Source organism: Piliocolobus tephrosceles, chromosome 3 (assembly GCF_002776525.5).
Source record: "Piliocolobus tephrosceles isolate RC106 chromosome 3, ASM277652v3, whole genome shotgun sequence".
Classification (NCBI taxonomy): domain Eukaryota; kingdom Metazoa; phylum Chordata; class Mammalia; order Primates; family Cercopithecidae; genus Piliocolobus; species Piliocolobus tephrosceles.
In genome coordinates, this window is record NC_045436.1 from 16911149 (window position 1) to 16927760 (window position 16612).

The window sequence follows — 16612 nt, forward strand, 5'->3', positions numbered from 1 at the left end:
GAGTCTGAATCATCTCATTTATAAAAATTACATATTTCATAGGCTTGAAATAAGGATTAAATGGGTTAAGAAGATATGCAAATTTCCTAGCAAAGTGCCTGACCCATAGCAGTAGACATTTAACAACTGTTAATTTCCCCTCCATCAACATGTGTGAAAGAAAGAATAGCATGGAATGATGAGTCAGCAACCCCAGATTCTAGTAGTAGCTATTAAATTTGCTAGTGGTGACACTGGATAAGTCATTTAGACTGTATAGCTTAGGTTTCCTCGTTTGTAAAAAATGAGAAGTTGAATTGTCTCTAAGGTTTCTTCTAGCTTGATGAATTTATGATTATTTGTACTTTTTTTCTAATTTTATTCTAAGCCTAAATTTAGCAGAAAGTTTTATTTGTTACCTAAGAACCACTGACTTTCACACGGTGTTGGCATCAGCACTTTCTCACATTCTTATACAAGAAAGAGAGTCTGCAAATTCTGCACGGTGTCCCTTGGAAGAACAAAGGGAGGTACTATCAGTAAATCTATAGAAAGCATTCCACTTTCATGTGACAGTGATACAACCCTCTGTAGCAGAGAGGTAGAATTTTCTCCATTTTAGCATGGGCTATGCCTCACACTTCTGGATTGCAGGACCAGCTCACAAGGATCTCACCTTTGGCCCATGTCAGAGGATCTTTCATGTCTGAAGTGCCTACCTTGAGGTCCTTGGCAATGGGTCACAGCTATTGCTATCTGTGCCTAGGGACATTTGTAGGCTAGATATTGGCCCTGAATGAGGAATTACTGAATTCAGACTGATATGTCTATGGAACATAGTGGTTTCTGAGAGAATAGAATGGATGATTGTGGCTGGGTGTGGTAGCTCATGCCTGTAATCCCAACATTTTGGGAGGCTAAGGTGGGCAGATCATGAGGTCAGGGGTTCGAGACCAGCCCATCTCTACTAAAAATCCAAAAATTAGCCAGGCATGGTGGTGTGCGCCTGTAATCCCAGCTACTCAGGAGGCTGAGACAGGAGAATCTCTTGAACCCGGGAGGCAGAGGTTGCAGTGAGACGAGATCATGCCATTGCACTCCAGCCTGGGCAACAGAGTGAGATTTCATCTCCAAACAATCAAACAAACAAACAAAAAGGATGATTGTAGCCTGTGAATTTTTTCCCCATTGCTGTGTGTATATATTTATTATATTTATTTTAAACATTTTGGAAATTGGTGGTATAAATAGATGGAAAATAGAGAATGTCAGTTCTCACTAATAAGTCTAGGCAAGAATTCCATCGATGGTGATTAAAACTCTTAGTTCTAGAAGTCTTTAAGGAATTGTGAAGATCTATCTGAGGAAAACTGGCAGTGCAAAGATAATTTTCCCACAATCACAAAGACAGAATAGAGGTGGATTCCGAAAAATATAATCAACTTGCAAAATTGAATAAACTGCTGAATCGACTCTTTGTATTTAGCAAAAGGAAGCATGATATCTAGGAACCTGCATACATTCTCTAGAAATTAACTTGATTTTTACAGTTGACAGAGTCATGTATTAAGGTCTGTATACCTGATATACTGGATGGACTATTTCATGCTGCCCTTGGAGACAAGTTGGAGAAACGTTAGTAGTATTGCAGCAGTGAAGTGAATTTACATATGTTGACGCGTTACATCAACGAGTGTGAACTTTTACAAGACTCTAGTAGACCTGGAAAACATGGTGATAGAACTGAAAATATGTAGCCTGGAAAAGAAAAATGTTTTGTTGTTTTCCCTCTTGAGTAGTATGGGCATGGCTACTGTTCTCAAATATTTCTAATAGCTCTGTCATTAAAGACCAATTCAATATTCCTTGTATCTCAAGTAGGACAATTTGGGATCAGAAAGGCAGAATTTCTTCATGCAAGGGAAAACGTGTCTGTCAAGAAGTCTAATAGAAAGGATATCTTTTGAGGTAGGAAATTTACTTTAAAGATGAGTTACTGCAGCGGTTGGATGCCTGTCTTGGACGTTGTCTAGTGGTTGCTCACATTGAAGGGAATTTGGACAAGATAATTTCTTCGGGCCCACTCTAAACTTTTAGAAAGCAAACAAACATCTTTCTCCTTGTCATCATGGCTGAAGGAGCATATTATGTTTTGTCACATAGAAAAGTCTTTCATTTTTAAGTACCCTGATTTCAAGACGGACCAGTAATGAGAAAACCATCTAAGAGCCATGAATAACAAGAATTTTCTCAAAGCATTACCTCATGATAAAAGCCATCAGAAAGAGGGAGCATTCTGGTTTCTTCCTTAATACATAACCCCAAATATTTAGTTTAAAAATTAAATTAAAAAATTATTTTAATTTAATTTTGTTTTGTTTTTGTGTTTGAGACAGGCTGGAATGCAGTGGTGCGATCATGGCTCACTGTGGCCTCAACCTCTTAGGCTTAGGTGTTCTGTGCACCTCAGCCTCCCAAGTAGCTGGGACTATAGTCATGTAAAATTGAATAAACTGCCCCACTAATTTTTTTTTTTTTTCATAGAGACAAGGTTTTGCTATGTTGCCCGGGCTTGTCTCAAACTCCTGGGCTCAAGCAATCTGTTCGCCTTGGTCTCCCGAAGTGCTGGGATTACAGGTGAGAGCAACTGCTCCTGGCCCCAAAATATTTCTCTCTCTCTCTCTTTTTTTTTGGAGATGGAGTCTGGCTCTGTTGCCCAGGCTCAAGTACAGTGGCACAATCTCTGCTCACTGCAACCTCCACCTCCCGAGTTCAAGCGATTCTCCTGCCTCAGCCTCCCAAGTAGCTGGGACCACAGGCGCCCACCACCATGCCCAGCTAATTGTTGTATTTTTAGTAAAGGCGGGGTTTCACTGTATTGGCCAGGCTGGTCTTGAACTCCTGATCTCAAATGATCCATCCACCTCGACCTCCCAAAGTGCTGGGATTACAGGCGCAAGTCACCATGCCCAGCCAAAATATTTGCTAAATGTATCCAATCCAATAGGAATTATGACCACTATATAATAATTTGAATCATGAATGTTGCTTTTTCTCTTACATTCTAGTAGCAGTTTGTTGAAAAACAGGATCCCTTTGTAAATATCAGTAAATATTTTCTTAATGCTCAAAGTTATCCATGAGTTTTCCTTTTCTTTTCTAGTCAGATTGTTGAAGGTCTTGATTCCTAGTTTAGAAAGTTGGTAGATGTTGACCTCTTTCATTGTGTAGTCTACGTGAAGAAATACAGTTTACATGACATCAGGTTCATATATGCCTTGTAACTGAAGTTGAATATTTGAGAAATGACATTTATACCTACCCACTAGTATAACCCTCTAAAATTTTCAATTGAATTCAATCCAGTTCATTAATACTTAAATATTGTTAATGCCCCACTACTTTCACAGAATTTTCAGCTTGAAAAACACTGCTCTAATCAATAGTCATTGAAAATTCAAGTAATGGCAGAATAAATGAGATAATTCAAATCTTGTCACATAAGACATTTGATAAACTTGCTAAAGAAAGATAAATTTTGCATCCTTATTGTACGAAAAGTCCTGGGGTTTGCAATACGTTTGCACATTCTTCTTTGTTTCCCTTCTTCCCAGCTTTTCAGCCTCCTCTCCCCATCTTCCCACAGAAAACCACACTCTTTGGCAGCAGCCTCTTGAAACATGAAAGACTATAAGAAAGATGTATAGATAGACTGCCTTCATTCTGTGCACCTTAAAGCTTTACAGCTAGAGAAGCAAGTTTTAGCCTAAAGCTTGTCTGTTTATGAGCACATTCAGGTGACTGCCGTGATAATGAAATTGCCGATACACTGCTCAGAGCTGCTTGGGTAACCATTCTTTTATTATCAGGATGGCAAACATGGTTTATAAGATCAAAGTGGACACCTCCTGCAAGTTACATTTATTACAGGAGGCTAAAGTGTCCACATTCCTAGGAATCAATAAGACTTAAGGCAGAAAGATAGTAATATGCAATAGATGAATGCAATTTTTGACAGTTCAACAACTACCTAAGTAGGTGACAGAGACAAGAGGTAACCCTAGTTCTGAAAGTTACCAATTCTGCCAGCTCTGTGGTTAAGCAAGGTGCTTGATATTGCAATAGCCATAGTCAGAGTCAGCCTGACAAAAATTTTGACTATCAATACAGGCACTGAGAATGCTTTTATAATTGTCTCCACTGCAGATTCCTCTGATAGCATTTTGATCCCACTGTTTCAGGAAGCAGGACCCCTACTTGCTATCACAGTGCAAATAAAGTAAAGGTCATTATAACCAGTCACTATCACGGCATTTGGGAAGCCAGCCTGGATGAGTTCCAGCCCATAAAACATGGTACTTTCGCATTGTAGTGGCCGAACTGTGGCTCTTCTGCCGTGGGCCGGCATCTAATAACAGTTCTACCATGGTTAAGGCCTTTTGTACTCCTCTCCACATGCATGTTTTAAACATTTTTTACATTTAAAACGTTTTAAATTTATTTTCTTTTCTCATCTATATTTTAAACTGACATATAAAAGTTGTATTTATTTATGATGTACAACGTGATGTTTTGAATATGTACACATTGTGGAATGGCTAAATCAAGCTAATTAACATATGCATCACCTCACACCCTTGTCACTCGTCCCACCCTGAGCCCCTCTCTGTCGAGATTTTCAGATGGTTACCTTCAGAGAAGTCTGAAGAGCATCTCTCAGCTAAGCCCACTTCAAATGCTTATTAGAAACACTTTTGCTTAGATTACTAAAAAGCTTTTCTAGTAGTTTTGAATATCTGTGAAATTTTGGCCAAAGCATTTGAGGAAGTAATAAAGGTCCTTTATTATTTCTTTTCAAAAACTCTCCAGTAAGTGGAGAGTCAAAAGAGGCTGAACTCCAGAAGCTCTGGATATTTAATAAGAGCGCTTTATTTTACGAAAGAAACGACTTCTCTAGCGTGGTATCAAGCTAACGTCTTCTGAAATTCCCTTTGCTTCCCCAGGAGTTCATTTTTCTAAAGACTAGAAGTGTAGGAAACATTTTCCTGATCATTGTGAAATGTTATTGTAATTTAAACTGTTAGTGTCAGAGAAGCGGTTTTTGTACTCAGTAGCTTCTTTACTGCAAACTTTTACAGCCCATATTATTGATGAAAAGACAATAATATTTAATGCATTTTAAATGGACTCAGAGTGTGCAAAGCTTGATCCCAGACATTTTTATTTCTCTTGTACTAAGAAAAACCTATATAATAGTTTTAAAATAACAATTTTAGTGATGTCAAAGCGTGCAGTATGAGGACTAGATATATAGTGTACCTTGGGTTATCTCTGGGCTAACTGTTGGAAAAAGTTTACCATTTACTATGAATGGTCTTGATAGTCTGTCAAACGAAACTATACATATTTTTTTGTTTTTCTTTAAATGCATACTTCTCATGTCCACACTGAAAAAACAGGATGTCGTTTGGTAGAAATTAATCATTAGATCATTGCTGTACCTTCTTCTCTGTACAGTATGTACTTAAATTAGGGGCAGGATTATCAAAGATAATTGACTCTGGATATATCACTTTGATTGAATTCCCATGTTTCAGTTGTGGGAACACCTGCTTAGGAGCACACTTCCATTATAGGTAAACAATTTCCAACAGGGTGTAGAAAGTAGGCTTAAACACTGGTTCGTATTTTATATCAATTTCTAATACAAGAAAAACAAAATAGTTGTTTTCAGTAATCCTTTAGGGAAAAGTCAAAAGAAAAAGCGTCTAAGAAGGGAACATGCCTTCCTTCTAGATGTATTTTCTGTTTATGCATTTTTGTGGTTCTTTCATCTGTACAGTTTCATGCTTAGCAAAGTTTAAGAAGGGGTGATCCATGAATTCAGCACAGCTTGTAATTTTCTACAGAGTGTAGGTCTGACCTTTCTCTGATGTTTTGCATATTGTTACCACCTGTTTTATTCCATTTTGTTAGAGATAATTGTCTTCTTGAGCCCAGGTTTAACACTGCAATGAGTTACCTGCCCTCACTCCCTTGGCCCCTCCCTTGGCTGCTACTCACTCAAAAGGGTCGCTGGGATCTGCCCTCTGGAGCTCTGGAGGGATGGGGATTCTTTTGTAGTACATTTCCCAGTCGAAGGCTCCTCGCATGGCATCCCCAGCTTGTGCCTCATACCCAAAGTGATTGTGGTCAATGACATCGATCATGGGACACACGATGGTTTTGTGGTTTAGTGCAATTTGGTCTGAAAAATGAAAGCACAAAATAGGAAATGACATGCCTGCCTAGGTCATCTATCATTTTTCAGCAAAGAGAAGCCTGTAGTCCCCTACTAATGCGTAACGCAACGCTTGTAGCCTTGGCTCTCTGTCGTCCTTAGAGCACTTTTCAGGAATCTCTGAATTCTGGACTTAACGTGATGGGACAGCGATTAGGTCCAATTAGAGTTGTTGTATTTTCCTTTAAGAAAGTTATGTCCCAGAGAGACTTGCAGAAGTCCATTTAGCTCTCCCTCTGTCACATTTTTGCTCTGACCTGTCCCCAATCTGTCATTTTATCGTGCATCCAACATGCGCAGAGTACAAACAGTACTTGTGTTCTTTCAAGCATACTGCTGGAGCCTGCTGAGAAAATACTGGCCTGCTTTCCGGAGGTTCCAAAATGTAAATATTTAACTTCATGGATCTTGTGGCATCTAATCTCATAACAATCATGGTGGCTGCTCTCCTATAAATGCTGACACATCATACATAGAATTCTTTGCTCTCAGGTGTGCCAGAGATTTTTCCAAGTCCTATTTTGCCACTGTTCATGGAGCTAAACTCCGTTGATCAAAGCTATACATTTTCTTCCCTCATCATATTTGAAAAAGTATTACGTGATATTATACTACTGCGATTACTTCTGCTGCTACTCTTAAATTCTTGAGTAACTACCAAGTGATTTATTCTCATGCTATTTCTAATACTCTTAGCAACCCTGTAGGGTAACTATTATTGTTATCCCCAATTTATGTATGAGGAAGGTAAGATTAGAGAAATTAAATAACTTGTCAAGGGTTATGCAGCTTTTGAGAACAATAACCAAGATGCAACCTCTGTTTAACAATCCAGTTTCAAACTTGACCTTTCGATTGTTCGATTGTTCTCATGGTAGCAGAGAGGTGATTTGTTTTTTCCAGTTCCAGCACCTTCCTTTCCCATGTGGCTATGGTTATTGTAATGACTTAACAGGTAGCACAGGGCACTGGCATTTGCATCCTTTGGTTTAGCTAGAATACCTATCTGTGAGGTAACTTTCTTTCCAAGAATGTAAATTTAGTTAATATTTATTGTAACAGACCAGTGCTGTCTAATAGGCAGACCTTCTTGTTATTCGGAAGACCTTTAGATGTGACAATAAACAAGTAAAAAACAGATATCATTTAGCACAATTAGGAAGTTTGGTGATTTCCATATCATATTTTGTTTCCCCAGAGATTGTGGAGTAAATGTAATTTGTTTTGGGGATAAAGTTCCTGCAGTAAGGAAACTGTCTGTTTGCTTCAGACGTTTGTTTCTCTTAAGCATAGGATAAAAAGCAGAAGGTTTTACCGGTTGTAATAATAAGCGGTTTTATTTTGATGACACTGATGAAACAGGGATGGAAACCACAGAATTTTGTGAACACTTTCCCCTCTAGGTCTATATGCCTTTCCATCCGTCCATCCATCCATCCATCCGTCCGTCCGTCCATCCATCCATCCATCCATCCATTTATCCATCCAGTCATTCTTTTCATATTTCAACAATTATTTATTGATTTGAAACTATGTGCTAGTCACTTTTTCTAGGTTCTGGGGACACCATGATGAATGACATCACAAACAATTCTGTCTTTAGGAATGAAGCAAAGACAATTAATAAATATAATAAATAGCTAAATTATATAGTGTTTTAAAGGGTGATAAATGAGATGGGAAAAAATAAAACAAGGGAAGAGGAATGCAGGATACTGGAGTGTGGAAAGGGTTGCGATTTTAGAGCATGGTCCTGGTAAGCCACAGAGAGCCAGAGGTGGGCTTAGTCTTACTTTAGTTTAATTAGCAGATGAAGAGACCCCCCAGCACCATTTCTAGTTAATCTCCACCAAGGGATGGCTAAGCATTTGTTTTTTCACCAGGGCAAGCCTTATAATGGGTTGAGATGTCTTTGACAGAGGAGACCGTCGTTGCTGGGTCCAGAATATTTTTTATCTCATCCCTGCAGGTATTTTAGCATTAAAGTTTCAGTGACTTTCTTCAATCAAATTCATAATCAGGTTGATTAACAAGTTCCTTGACCATCAAGGAGTCCCAAGGTGACCCAAAGAGAATGTGTCTGTTAAAGTAACTGTCAACTTTTCCTTCAAATTTCCTTTTCACTCTTATCCAGCTGTACTAGCTTAGGTTGAAAGCAGCATGACTAATTTTTCATCCAAGGCTTGTTCCTACATTTCAATTTCCAGGGATCAAACAAACAGACTTAATGGGAAATTGAAATTCAGGTATAATCCCAAGGTGAAAAATGAGCCAAGAAACTGTGTGGCTCTGCCTGTTTTTTCATTTTGGATGATGTGTCAAGACACTGATAGAGGAAAATAAAAAAAGATAGTGATCCTGAACTTGAATCATTTCTTATCCATCAGGACTACAGGAAATGAAATACTTTAATGAGAAATGTGGGTTGTGGGTTTCTCTTACTCTTTTTTTTTTTCTGTCTTCTTCTTTTTAGTTAGATTCATAGTGAACAATCAGACACTCAATAATTGGCATTTAGGGATTTGCTTTGATTCATAAATAAATTAGGCCTTTTGCTGACTTCCTTGAGTATTCAACACCATATAGGTCAAATTCTGTTTGAGGGAATCTCACTGTTGCTGATGAAGCTCTAAATTGCTGTGTCCTTGGACAAGGTACTTTTAATTAAAGGCTCAGAGGAGTCTCTGACTGCAGGGGCACCGAAACATTCTGGTGGATTAGGATAGCTGGGCAGTCATCTGTGCAGGGGTATGTGGCTGGGCAATGTGGTGGGGGCTGTTGGGTGCTGGTTGTTTCCTGTTTTAAATCCTATACAATTTCAATTGATTTTTCTCCCTACATCTTTTACTAATGGAGCTTTGCTGGTTCTTGCTGAAAACCTACACGGTAGTCAATAGCAAACTGTTCTTTCTGAGACAGCTACTGTGAAGGCAGTTGCTAGTGACTTTAGTTCCAAGGCCAGGGATATTTTTACAATAAAAGTTGATTTAGCAAAGTCAGAAAGGAGAACACTATGTGTGCACCGAGAACTTTTTAGAAGGAGGGTTTTTTTTTTTCAAACTGACTATTTCTTATCTACTACTGGACTTTATATTTTACTTCGTTTTAAAACAAAAGTAATGAAGCTTGAACTGAGCCACACGTATGTTTTCTACCTTAAATTACTTTCAGTTCTTTTGTGTATCTAACAGTTCAAGTGTGTTATGACATAATCTTGTTTCCCTCAGTTTAGCCATATTGTGAGCATTTAAGACATAGCACCTGGACAGCTGCACTGTGTTTGAAGGAGTCTATGTAAATACAGGGAACTGTATATTTAGGGCTGTAGGATGGTGCCAGAAGTGGAAAGAATAACAGAAAAGAAATGGCATTATAAATCCTAGAAAATGTCAAGGTGCTTACACTTGAACTGTATTCTGGGGATGAATATTTTTCTTTCCTCTTTTCTTAACAATCCTGTAATACTTGTTCAGTGTGTGTGTGTGTGTGTGTGTGTGTGTGTGTGTGTGTGTGCATTTTAATCTTGCTGTAGTTACAGGACTATAAAAGAGTTTTGGGATACATTTTTCTTTTAATGTTCACCCAGTGAATTTGACAACATGAAAGGAGGATATCTAAGATAAATGAAATCTTTTTAAAACTGTAAGTTAGATTGAAGTTGGTATTATTTAAAATGCCAATTTTATGGCATTACGTAGAATACTGCCTGAAACAGTTACCTAGAAAACTGTTTGCAGCAGTGGTAAATATAAAATTCAAGGCTTCTACTGGAAAACTTGTAGAAGGGACCTCTAGCATTTGTTGATTGCAAACTAAATAGAAGCAAACCGCTCACTCCCCCTGAGGCATTCCAGGATGGTGCCGTAGCAGCCTGTACTCACTGAGGAGTGGGGGCAGCCAGTTCACATTGACCTCGCAGTGGGAGTCCAGGAACGTTAGGACTTCTCCTCTGGCCATAGATGCCCCCAGGAGACGGGTCCTGATGAGTCCTTCTCTTTTCTTGGTGCGAACAATCCTCACTTTGGAAAATCGGGCCATGTATTCTTCCAATTTATCCTTCAGGTGTTCTAGGAAGGAAGTAGAAAATCCATAGAGAAAACGTCAAACATTAGTTGCAGCTGAATTATTCATGGTTGGTTGTGCATAGAGAGCATGTGACTGATGAATCCTGGGGTAACATTCTCCTCTCCTCGTCTAGATGGGAGATACTAATAAGGTTTTCGGATCCTACAGTTTTCCAAAATGCTCTTTAAACTGCAAATATTGCCCTTTTTTGAACACAAAAGTCACTGACATGCCAGAGGTCTGTTACGCAGTTACTGCTGGTTGACAGCCACAGCGTGTAATCCTAGCCCACACTCCAAAGACGGGCTTCTGCCCTCTGGTCCCTGCTGGGTAAAGTCAGATGAAAATCCTGGAAATGGGCTCTTTCCAACAAAAGAGTTCTTTATAGCAAGGCTTTGCCCAGTATTTTGTGTACTGAAAATAATGCATGTAAAACAACAGGAAAGAAAAATATCTGTCATGTCAAGAAGAACCAGATTTTTTCCCCTATAAGTTAATAGCAAACTAGTAAGCAAGTTTAGCATCTTGCTTCTGATTTGAAGTGGAAAGATGACTGACTACAGAAGAAATACTATACAGTCGTTTGGAACTTACCTATGGAAATATTTCTTAGCGATTTAAATTTGGAAATGTTTCTTGCCTAATTAAAAACGAATAGTGGAAACAAAATCAAATCGGATAATTTATTCACAGAATGAAATATTTCCTACTGTCTGTGACAAAATGCATCAAGCTCTCAGTTCTTATTATGTCAGATAAGAGCATTTGCTGCCTTTCTGGGGTCATGTACTTATATACTTTATATCCTCTGCTTTCATTCTGCTGTATCTAAGACATTATGAGGGTTTTATTGGAATCTCTGACAGGTATAGTCTAATATTCATTGAAGTAGAATCTTAGTATGCTGTATGCTCTGTATTTTTCACTTTTCAAATGTTCTTTGCATGTCTGTAATCAATATTACGAAGTCTCTTTGCATGATCTGTAGCAATAGGGATTCATGTAGGATTTGTGAATCCTTCCTGCTATCCAATGTAACAGATGTCAGAATTACTCTGTATTAGAGTTTCTCTGTGCATAGAGGTTCATTCTCATTTCTTATTAACTAGTATAGTTTTATAAAATCTTAATTTCCCTTTTTATTGACTGTTCTATGTTTCACAAATGGGTCAATGAAAACAATATTTGGCTTTTGAATTTTCACTGTAAAAGAATGCAGATGGGGCCAGGCATGGTGGCTCATACCTGTAATCCCAGAACGTTGGAAGGCAGAGGTGGGAGGATTACCTGATGTCAGGAGTTCAAGACCAGCCTGACCAACATGGTAAAACCCAGTCTTAATAAAAATTCAAAAATTAGCCGGGCATGGTGGTGGGCACCTGTAATCCCAAATATTTGGGAGACTGAGGCAGGAGAATTGCCTGAACCCGGGAGGCGGAGGTTTCAGTGAGCTGAGATTGTATCGCGGCTCTCCAGCCTGGGCAACAGAGTGAGACTATGTCTCAAAAAAACAAAAACAAAAACCAACAAACAAACAAATACAGATGGAATTTTCCACGAGAGTGTTTTAGCTCAAAATGTGTTCCCCTCTATTTTGTTCTTCATGTAAGTAACAGGGATGTGAAGACCAGACTATGAAAAGCAAACTCTTTTTCCAGGGTTGGAATCAGAGTAGGCCGGGGAGGGAGGTCTACAATGGTGATACATATGAGTAGGTCATGCAAACTCTCGAAGCCTGAATAGCCTCACCTATAAGACGTAAAGGATTTAGGGGATTGTTTTTTCCTTCTAGAATGTGGTGGACAGTCAAGCTTTGAATTAGGCTTCAGTGAGACTGGTCAGTGTTCATTCAACAAACATTTGTGTATTAAGTCAATAATCGAAGACTCGTAAGTCACTTGTATGTATGAATAAAAACAGCATTTTTATCTGAAGAAATGCCTTTGAATGCTGAGCACGAATGACACAAAGTTTAGAATTTTCTTTTTCCTGGTGAGATTTTGATAATTCATCATCTTGTATCTCTTGCAAATTAAAGGAAGAAGTTTTGGCAAGCCACAGACTAAAAAATATGAGTATTTAAGCAGTATTGTGGTCTCTCAACTAAGAGGCAAGTTCTACTGTGTGCCTCTTTGCTCCTGCCCCTCTGCTTAGTGCTCCCCACCACAATGGCTTCCCTTCTCCACTGTGTGCAAGCTGCAAAGAAAGATTCTACGGGCTATACAACACACTGCCTGTGTGTAAAACTGCAGCTTTACTCTCTTGTCAAGGGACTAAAGAAGACGCAAGTGATACCACTGCACAATCAAAGGCGATGACTAAGTGATGAGTGATCAATACAAGGACACCATTATGTGTCAGCATCTTGAAAGGGCCATATGCTGTCAGGATTTCCCACAGTAATAAATATTTAAGAAAACTTTATAATCTCATTACTGTAATTTATTTAGGTATTGAAATCTTTCTGTATCATCAATTTACAAACAAGTTGCATTCTATATATTTAATTGTAAATCGGTTGTTTGGACCACAGAAGATATTGTCTCATGGAAATAGTGTCTCAACAGTCACTGGGGACTAAACAGAGATAATCAGTATTTCTTAGGCCTACTAAAATATATTTTTCCCCTTCACTATTCATTTGTCAAATGTCACACTATGAGGACTACCTCAGCAGTTCAAGATGCATTTACGCTTTTCCTCCCTGACACCCAAGGACTAAAGGGGACTCTCTTGAGAGAGAGGAGGAGAAATGAGTAATTTCCTATAGCTCCATTACAGGGAGTTGTTCTAGAATATTCTAACTCCCCAGGTCTTCCAAAGTGAGAGTCAAAGGGTTAAGTCACCTGAGAGTGGTTGTCCCAACTTTGGATTTAGACTTTCGTATTCTTCGGTTTATGGGAAATTCTCTAGAACTCAGTGAGGGTTGTCTCTACATGTTTTCTATTTTTCTGTACACATTTTCTGATACTGCATATTTTTCCTATATCAAAGCCCATTTTCATTTACTAAAACGATTGTATAGTGTGAATTCAGTAAGCATAAGGGGTTTGACCCTTCAATAGCGTCCATTAGATGTTTAGATCAGTTCTTCTAGTTTAAACTTTATGGTGATAATTAGCTTGCTCTAATTATCAGATAATGCCTCAGATAATGATCTGGTTGATTGCACTTTGAGGGGTCCTTTCTCTCTTAGTAGTTCATTGTAACATCTAATTACCCATAACTCACAATGAAGGCAGGTATCATCAGTCTAATTAGCAAATTAAACTCTCATACAAGGGATTTACTGAAGATGGTGGAGATGGCTTTAAATTAAAAACATTTTACCTTTCTTTGGTATGAACAGGGTTTAGATTCATTTTTTTTTTTTTTTTAGTTATTTTAAAACTTTTATTATGGAGAATTTTGAACATACATAAAATTAGATACTATTACTCTTATTTTAAAAAATATCCTTCATCCAGCCCCAACAGCCATTAACTCATGGTTAGCTGCGCCCCATCTATGTGCTAATTCACTTCCCCCATTTCTCTTATTTTGAAGCAAATGTCAGACAAAAGACCATATTTTAGTCAAGGGTTCTCTGGAGAGGGTTTAGATTCATTTCTAAAATGTTATTAACATGATTTTAAACATAATATGCTATTATTTTAATTCAAGTATTGCATTTTTGAAGGTCACTTTTGAACTTCCTTAATTTTAAATAATACCAAGGAAATTTACGGGTTTTATTTATAAGCCAGGCAGATCTGCCTAATGACTTTGAGACATTTGCAAAACTGTTTGTAATTTTTTTGATCCATGGTCCAGACAACCAGTGGATAAATTATTGTTGAAATCCACTGAACGCCAGTAAATCCCGATGACATGGAAAAATGAATACAACTTCAAAAATAGCAGTTTTTGCCAGGGCTTATTGTGTCACTGTGAGGCAATAATGAGATAAAAAGTTGTATTCCAACGAAATTTTGATGTCATGTTACTGTGAATACCAAATTTAGCAGTTTCGTAGAATGTATTTTCCTCTTTTTTTCCAGAGATTTCACTTACGTGCCATAGATTTATATAGAGACTAACCACTCGTTAGTGAATTCAGTGTTTAGGGAAGCAACTAAACACCAAAAATATATTAACCTTCAGCAATTTGCATAGTCAAAAGAGTCAAAGACATGAGTCCTAGTCCTGTTGCTGACTGGCTGCGTGACTTTGGATAAGTCATTTCACACCATATGACCTCATTTTCCTCAGCTATAAGATGAAGGATGTGTGATTGGCTCATCACAATTATTCCTTCTAGTTTCTAATTGTATAATTTCCCTTGTGATATTTTACTTACTGAGTAAATCCAGTCCTCTCAAATCCTTAGTTTTTCCTTTTAAAAGCATCCCAGTGGTTGGTATTTTGGTATTTTCTTTTGACTATGTCTCACTTTGGAAAGAGACAAATCAAAATAAAGTGAACTTGTATCACAGGATTAGTCAAAAAACAAACTCCAGAGCATTTTCTTTGGTCACTATGGGATCCATCTGATCTTGTACAGTTCACTGTCTATGAGACTGCCACTAATGTCAGAATAATGACTTTGAAGCACTGTTAGTTCATCAAAGATTTAAATCTGTTCAATAAGTTATGCTTATTATGTCAGAAAAATGCAGTCACAGTTTAGAAAGCTTTGAGGGATTGTTCCCAAGGGGGCTGACAAGTTAGTGACCATCAGTATTAGAGAGCCTGGCCAGGACATTGCTAAGTGGAAGACTCACTAAAGGTCATGCCAACAGCTGCCCCAGGCTCAGCAGTTGGTATGGAGGCCCAGCCACTTGTTGCTTAGTTCTTTCTGTTTCCTTTGAATTTCCTAATTTACATCTGAAGGGGAGAGCAAGAGGGGCCAGGAAACACTATTGATCTGGAGATATGGATTTCTGTGTTTAAGTACACACCTATGGTGATGACATTTCTTTGATGTTTATACTTTGGTGTTGGCTGATTGCCATAAGATCATGTAGAATATGTGCTAGTTATTATGGGTGATACTTAGCTATGAGTTCTGAAATGTAATGGACTATAAATACACAGAAACAAACATATCTAAAATTTGCCGGTTAATCCTTACACAACAAGAATATACTATTAAGTGCAATTCTTATTCTGGGTATTTGAGGTTTTTACCAGAGTGATAGGAATACTTTACAACTAGAGAATATAAGATATTCTTCAATTTTTTTAATCTACTTGACATATGTCATGTATATATTTTGACTGCAAGTGGAAATGCAAAGGATAACTGTCTACTTAGCAGGCCTATAAAGACATTTTCTATATTCTTTACACAGAAGAAACATACATATTTTAAGTCTCTAGTTAAATTCCAGAAAATTGTCAGTCTCTTCGTGTCCTAGTAGAACACACTAAATCAGTCCCTTTTGATAGCATTTGACTATAGGCATTTCACAATTATCTCTGGAGCACAAAAAAGTCCATCTAAGAAAGGAACAGAATTATTGAAACCATGTTTAATTGCTTCTAGTATGATCTCAGCTGGTTCTATTACTGGATGTCTTATTTCTATTCTAATATGCAAAGCATCATAAGTTATTTGGGAAATAGCTGGGAAAAACGTAAATAAATAGATAAAATACTTTTTTGCTTATATAAAAAGAAGAAAAGATAGAATTAGAATGTCACCCTTTTGCAACTCCTAATGAATTAATGGATCAACCCATTACAGGCTGCTGACATCACACAAGGAGTGACAATCACTTATTATGTGTTTCTCAATAGGAAGACACATCACCACCTATGAAGTATTCTTGTCAAATGCATTGAGTCTGAATTTAATCATTTCTTTAGATAAGTGGTCCCCAACCTTTTTGGCACTGGGGGCCAGTTACATGGAAGACATTTTTCCATGGGGGCTGGGGAGGGATGGTTTCAGGATGAGACTATTTCACCTCAGATCACCAGGCATTAGATTCTCATAAGGAATACGCAACCTAGATCCCTCACATGTGCAGTTCACAATAGAGTTCGGCGCCTACAAGAACCTAATGCCACTGCTGATCTGACAGGAGGCAGAGCTCAGGTGGCAATGTTTACCCACCTGCTGCTCACCTCCTGCTGTGGCCAGGTTCCTAACAGGCCACACATGGGTACTGGTCTGCTGCCTGGGGCTTGGGGACCCCAGCTTTAGGTCTAACTGTTCTCAGAACAGTCCTAGGATCGGGCTGTTTATTCTTGTTGCCCAATAACGAGATGCTGATAAACTGGGAAAGAAAAGAGTTTATTCCT

The 16612-nt window shown here is 38.2% G+C and overlaps 1 protein-coding gene across 1 annotated transcript in view; it reads right to left on the reverse strand.

Moving 5' to 3' along the window:
- The window catches only part of GALNTL6 (polypeptide N-acetylgalactosaminyltransferase like 6), a 1222618-nt gene that overhangs the window by 228346 nt on the left and 977660 nt on the right, over window positions 1-16612 (reverse strand). The window contains exons 5-6 of the mRNA XM_023226155.2: window positions 10141-10326; window positions 6043-6226 (exon numbers count right to left, since the gene is read on the reverse strand). Coding sequence (XP_023081923.1) covers window positions 6043-6226; window positions 10141-10326 — 370 coding nt within the window. The remainder of the gene's footprint in view (window positions 1-6042; window positions 6227-10140; window positions 10327-16612) is intronic.